Raw genomic sequence first — 6,969 nt, 5'->3', positions numbered from 1 at the left:
GTTTCACCATGTTAGCCCATGTTGGGATGGTCTCGATCTCCTGACCTCGTGATCCGCCCGTCTCGGCCTCCCAGAGTGCTGGGATTACAGGCTTGAGCCACCGCGCCCGGCCTATTACTTCTTTTCTGTTACTGAAGTGCCTGGTAAGGTTTTCCTGGTGGAAAGTTTATGATAAAAATAGTATTCGGGAATGAAAGTAAAGTGAAAGCTATTTTAAGTCTCTTCAGCATATGTCTGCTAATGGAGCCAGTAGTATTGTTAGTATAAACACCATTTTTCCATAAGTTGTCCCTGTAATCAGCAACTCATCTAAAGCATATTACTTAAAAAAAGTTTATGATCAGACAGTTCCTCAGGCACAGTAAGAATAGTCTATCAGATAACTATAACATGCCAATGATTTATTATAAAAACAAATATATTTAAAAGGCATTATAATGATTTAAAATATTGAACTATGCTGCAAGTCAATATATGTGTATAAATCTATAGTGGACTATGTTCAAATAGACCAATATATTTTCTGAAATATACATATAACATATAATTCAACTGTCTGCAAAAATCCACAAGTTGTTTGGCTAATATAATGACACATGTAATTGTAGTATTATTTTACTTAAGAATTTAAATAGGACTTTTCTGTGATTATCTTAGAGTCTTTAAAAATAACCACAAACAAAAAGCATAAAAGAAGATGGTTTAAATGCATACAAGTGTACAAATAATCATAATAAATATGAGTAAACTCTGTTCATTTAAAAACCAGATATTAGATTTTATCATATTGGATTTTTAAAGAAGCTATAGTTTGATTACAAAAGATAAAATATAAGCACTCAGTGAAGTTGAAACTAAAAGAATGGAAAATGTTTACCAAGTAAATACAAATGAAAAGAAAGCAGATATAGCTGTGTTATATCAGAAAAAGACGAAAAGCGTTGTTAAGGGTAAACTTGAACTCTAATGCTGAGATAAACACACTAGAAAGAACTCACTACACTTGTGTGCATCATCAGATTGTTTAAAATATATAAAGAAGTGGCAGGGTGCGGTGGCTCATGCCTGTAATCCCAGCACTTTGGGAGGCTGAGGCGGGCAGATCACGAGGTCAGAAGATGGAGACCATCCTGGCTAACACAGGTGAAATCTCATCTCTACTAAAAATACAAAAAAAAATTAGCCAGGCATGGTGGCAGGCACCTGTAGTCCCAGCTACTTGGGAGGCTGAGGCAGGAGAATGGTGTGAACCCCGAAGGCGAAGCTTGCAGTAAGCCGAGATCACACCACTGCACTCCAGCCTGGGTAACAGAGCGAGACTCCATCTCAAAAAAAAAAAAAGAAAGTGTGTATGTGTATATATATATGTACTTCTTTATATATATATATACACACTTTATATACTAATATATATTACTTCTTTATATATGTGTGTGTGTATACACATGTATATATACGTATATATATATATAAATAAAGAAGTAACAAATATGCAAAGGCAAAGTGACACCCAAAACAGTGGAATAATTTAACATAACATTTTTGGGAATGAGTAAGTGAAGCAGGTAAGAATATTTTAATATTATAATTAACAAACTTGATGTAGCAGCCATATATCGTTTAGTAAAGAAAAATTATTTTTTATAGAATATTATACATTATTGTTGAGTAGGTATAAAAAATTTTGCAAATGTATGGAATCAAATTTTATAGAATTGTCATGATGCAAACTATATTCTTAATTGTAATCAATAACAAATATATAATTTTTTAAACTTCATGTGTCAGTTAAAGACACAAGAGGATATAAAATACGTGTAAGTGATCAAAAGTTTGGAAAAGAAACAAACCTGGCAGATATTGTAGATAACATGATTGCCTACATAGAAAATCCAAAATAATAGAAAGAAATATCAGGAAAAATAAGAGTTCAGTAAGTTTGCTGAATTTATGGTCAGTCAGTATTGAGGAATTACTTGAATTTCTATAAAATCATAAAATAATTACCATTACACACCTAGAAAAATTTTATTTGCAGTATTAACAAAAATGTAAAGTTCTGTGGAATAACTGCAGTCCTTTTATGGAAAAAATTACAAAACTTATTCAAGAGAATTAAGGACAGCCAAATGAATGGATTGACTCACTACTGTCATGAAGAGTATGACTCAGTATCTTAAAGCAGTAGTTCTCAATCAGGCGTGATTTTGACCCTCAGGGGACATTTGGCATTGTCTGAAGACATTTTTTGTCATCACACAGAGAGGAAGGTTGTTTATATTGGTATCTATTAATTAGAAGTCAAGGTGCTGCTAAACTTCCTACAGTGCACAGGACAGCCCGCCATAACAAAAAATAATTAGTCCAAAATATCAGTAATGCTGCTGTTGAGATACCCTCTTTTAAAGTTGACATTCTCCTCAGATTAGTCTGTAATTTTAACAAAATTCCAAAAAAATGCCAAGTGTTTTACTTGTGTGGATTGCAACAACCTGGTTTTAAAACTCATGTGGAAATTAAGGATGAAAGGGTAAGCAAGATAATTTTTAAGATGAAATATAAGGTGAAGAAACTAGTTATGTTATCTGTCAAGACATACTGTATTGCTATAGTAATTAATGCAGGTTGAATTGGCCAGAAGATAGGCAATTAAACAGAAATTGAGAATCTGGAAATTTTTTCAGTGGGTTAGGTGTGGATCATAATGATTTTATTATTGCTGATCTACTCCCCCAAAATAATCATTAACAGTTGGGCACAGTGGCTCACACCTGTAATCCCAGCACTTTGGGAGACCAAGGCGGGTGGATCACGAGGTCAGGAGTTTGAGACCAGCCTGACCAACATGGTGAAACCCTGTCTCTACTAAAAATACAAAAATTAGCTGAGCGTAATGGCGTATGCCTGTAATCCCAGCTACTCAGGAGGCTGAGGCAGGAGAATCACTTGAACCTGGGGGTGTGGAGGTTGCAGTGAGCCAAGATCACGCCACTGCACTCCAGCCTGGGCAACAGAGTGAGACTCTGTCTCAAAAAACCAAAAAAAAAGTTAAAAGTTGACTCAACATTTCTCCCTTTTAGCTTTCTTTGCAACCTCCTAAATTTATGGCTCTACTTTACCTTAAATAAAGTTCCCTGGCAAATAATAAGTAGTACCTTTTAGAAGTTTCCACATTTCCTAGGAAAGTACAATTTCCAGAACCATAGGAATTTTTAATAAATAAAATTTTTAATAAAATATAAAATAAAAGCAAAAAGTCTTTGAAAGTTCTCTTACTGAATTTTTAATACTGCTGCAAGAGATGATGGTACTATGAATGCAGTATTCCCAAGTGTAGACTATAGTATAAGCTTTAGAAAATAATAGGGAGAAAAGAAGAAAAATGAGATATCCCTATTAATTAGGAAGTTGTGAGGAAGTCTGATCACTATGACAAATCCTGAGTATTCTATTTTGATCTCCAAAGGTTCGGAATCTGCCTGTAACAATAAGAAACTGGTGAAAAACACTGGCCATCTTTATGCTCAGACTGAAAACACCAAGCTTTCCAAAACAACTGAAAAAACAAGACTTTATTTTAGTATCTGCCCTAATTAAACTGAAATGCACTGTGGATTTCACTTACACATTCTCAGTATTTTGCACTGTCAGTATTAAAAATGGAATGAAAATTGCAGCTCATGTAAAGTAGATCTTTTAAAATTCAAGCATCCTCCATAAATAACTAATAAAATCACATTTTCTCTACTAGACTATCTTGCTAAAATGATGATCACAGAAGTTGAAATGGTAATTTTTAATGGCTACCACATTAATAAAAAATTTCCTAGACCTACCTCATTCAGCAGGAGACATATTTCTAGCTCATCTACCATCAGTCAGTCCACTCTAAAGCTGAATGATGATGCCTTTAGAGAATCCATATCCTGTGCTTTGCATAAAAATGAATAACAGAATCTTAACTAGGTAAGGCATGGGGTTTTAGTCCAAATTTTAGAAATAAGCTCTCTCTACCGTTAAGTGGATTTTTTCAGGGAATAATCTTAAATAATATAGCCATTTTATTTTAGTTTTATCTTTTCCAATTTGAAACTTTGATACATAAAGTCTTTTATAGAAGAAGTTGATTAATGGGCACAAAAGTCCAGTTAAATAAAAGAAGTTCTAGTATTTGATAGAACTAGGGAAATTATAGTTAACCGTAATTTATTGGATATTTCAAAATAGCTAGAGGAGGATTGTAATGTTCCCACCACAAAGGATAAATGCTCAAAGTGATGGGCATCCCAGTGACCCTGATTTGATCATTATGCATTGTATTCTGGTATCGAAATAGCGCATGTGCCCCCAATATATGTACAACTCTGGCATGCCAATTTAATTTTTTTAATTCAGAAAGCCTTATTTTGAAAATACAAAAGTGTTGCAATGATGAAGTATCAGTTATTGTGATCTTTTGCCACAAATGCATAGAAAAGGTGGTTTGGGAACTAGGCAATTTAAAAAATACAGTATTTACTAGATTCTGTAGTTTCTGTATCGTAATGAGTAACTGGACTAAGAGTGTTTGTCTGTAAATCAGAATATACATGCAGTTGAGACATGTATGTAGTAAAATATAACCAAAAGTATGTAAATATAAGCATTTTATTATATATGCATATATGCAATATTTATTATTGGCCAAGTATTTATTACATATACATTTATATACATATATATAATAAAATACTTTTGCAAAAGAGTAGACCAATGTCTTTTTTTTGGCCAGAGACAAATTTAGTGGCACAGCTAAGACCAGGACCCCAGGTTCTCCTGGGGGATTCTGCAGGTCTCTTTGTATTGGACCCAGACATGGGCATTTATTTTCCCAGTCACATAATTAATACTCGTGGTATTCAGTAGGCTGTGTGCTTTCAGAAGGCAGAGACTATATCTTTTACTCTGTGTCCTCAATTCCCAGGAAGATGCCTGTTCAACAAAAAGTAAAAGCACTAAGTGTTTGGGGTTTCTTGTTATTTGTTTTTTTGTAATTTTTGAGACAGGGTCTCACTTTGTCACCCAGGCTGGAATGCAGTGGTGCAAACATGGCTCACTACAGCCTCTACCTCCCAGGCTCAAGAGATCCTCCCACCTCAGCCTCCCATGTACCTGGGACTACAGGTGTGCACCATCACACCCAGCTAATTTTTGTATTTTTTTGTAGAGATGGGGCTCACTATGTTGCCCAGGCTGGTTTCGAACTCCAGAGCTCAAGCAGTCTGCCCACCTCAGTCTCCCAAAGTATTGGGATTACAGGCGTGAGCCACTGCGCCCAGCCTGTGTTTGTTGCCTGAACTACTGGGAGCAGCGTTTCACAGACCACTTTCATACTCATTAGCCCATGTATTACTTATAAGGGTATTGTATGTATTTGGTTTTGAATCTGTGGGATTCATTTTCCATTTACAAAGTTAACAAGGAAAGAAATACCCAGCAATCATAAAAGGACTTTAAAAAAGTGATAAATTAATATTCTGCAAAATGAACATCTAAATCCAGTGTTACTATTTGTATTTGTAATGAATAATCATTTAGATATTATTCTAAGACAATTTTAGAAGGGAAGTTATATGCTTAATGATCTTGCAAATATTAATATAATATTATCCCATGCTTACAAAATGACCACCCTTCTTGATTTGTCCCCTTTATTCTCTGTAATCATTTAGATCAGGAATTGGCAAACGGGTCGGGAAGTGATAACCTCTTGCTTTGGGTGAAAGCCAGACCACTAGTCTATTTTTGCATGGCAGTGAGCTAAGAATATTTTCTTTACATTTTTAAAAGGTTGAAAAATAAAAAGAAGAATATTTTATGGCATATAAAACTTATATGAAATTCAAATTTCATGTCCATAAATTTTTACTGCAGCCCAGCCATGCCTATCTCTGTCTGTGGCTGCTTTCACACTTTGGTGGCAGAGTTGGGTAGTTGCTGTGAGAAGCTGCATGGCCTGCTGAGCTAAGATAGCTTACTGTATGTTCCTTTATACAAAATGTTTGCCCGTCCCTGATTTAGACTCATGGTAGTCTCTGTGCTCTCAAAATATTGAAAATGTTAAGTATTCTGTTAAGCTCTATGATGTTGGTTTCAAATTGCGATAAGAGATCAGAGTTAATTTTGCCTGGATGTTAATGAGAATAATTTTAAGAGTTTCGGTTGTTGTTTTTTAGGGCCAGTGACACAATAGTCCTTTCCCAAAAGGAGCACCTGCCAGTCACTCAGATTGTGATGATGGACGCAGGCCAACCGCATTCCGAAGCAGCTTATACACTGGGGCCGCTGCTCTGCCACGGAGACAGTAAGTAGTGGCAGGAAAAAGCTTTCTTTTCATGATAACATTTTTTTTGGTTATAAAGGGGTAGACAGATGCCCTTATTCTCACCAGAGAGAAAATAGTGGCAGTAGCAGGACCCGGGTGAATATCAGGAAAGCACACATACCATAAAGGCACAGTCAGTACTGAAGATCTGTGTTTCCTTACTGAAGCATTAGTTTATAGAGACTCAATCATCTTTGTTTTAACTTATTACTTGGTTGGCTGGATTTATTATCAATTTATTGTATTTCTTCTAGAACAATCATGAGATGAAGTATTTTCTGAATGCTAAGGGATATTTATTCATTGCCCTTATACTCTGCAGACCAACTGTAGTGGTAGGAAATTACTGGATCACATGCTCTGTTTTCGACCTCTGTACATACTGTTTTACATCACATGGCACTGAGTGTGTATTAACCTCTTTCCTGCAGCATTTTCATTCATGGGTGGCTTCCATGGATGGTCACGTCCTCCCTCCCCCACCTCAGTGGCGCTATGAGCTCAGGGTTCTTTCACACCTGTAGGATCTACCTACTGCCTAGCACATGAACCACAACTAAGCTAGGAAAAATCTTCTTTCCCTGAGAAAAATCGTAATAGTGTTT

General features: G+C 35.5%; 1 protein-coding gene across 2 annotated transcripts in view; it reads left to right on the top strand.

Annotated features, from left to right (window-relative positions):
- The window catches only part of CNTNAP3 (contactin associated protein-like 3), a 229,914-nt gene that overhangs the window by 181,923 nt on the left and 41,022 nt on the right, over window positions 1-6,969 (top strand). For both annotated transcript variants that reach the window (XM_011968882.1, XM_011968883.1), the window contains exon 14: window positions 6,216-6,343. In XM_011968882.1, the coding sequence (XP_011824272.1) occupies window positions 6,216-6,343 (128 nt within the window). The remainder of the gene's footprint in view (window positions 1-6,215; window positions 6,344-6,969) is intronic.

This window comes from Mandrillus leucophaeus, unplaced genomic scaffold, assembly GCF_000951045.1.
Source record: "Mandrillus leucophaeus isolate KB7577 unplaced genomic scaffold, Mleu.le_1.0 Scaffold862, whole genome shotgun sequence".
NCBI classification, from domain to species: Eukaryota; Metazoa; Chordata; class Mammalia; order Primates; family Cercopithecidae; genus Mandrillus; species Mandrillus leucophaeus.
This window is presented reverse-complemented; position numbering and strand designations above follow the sequence as displayed.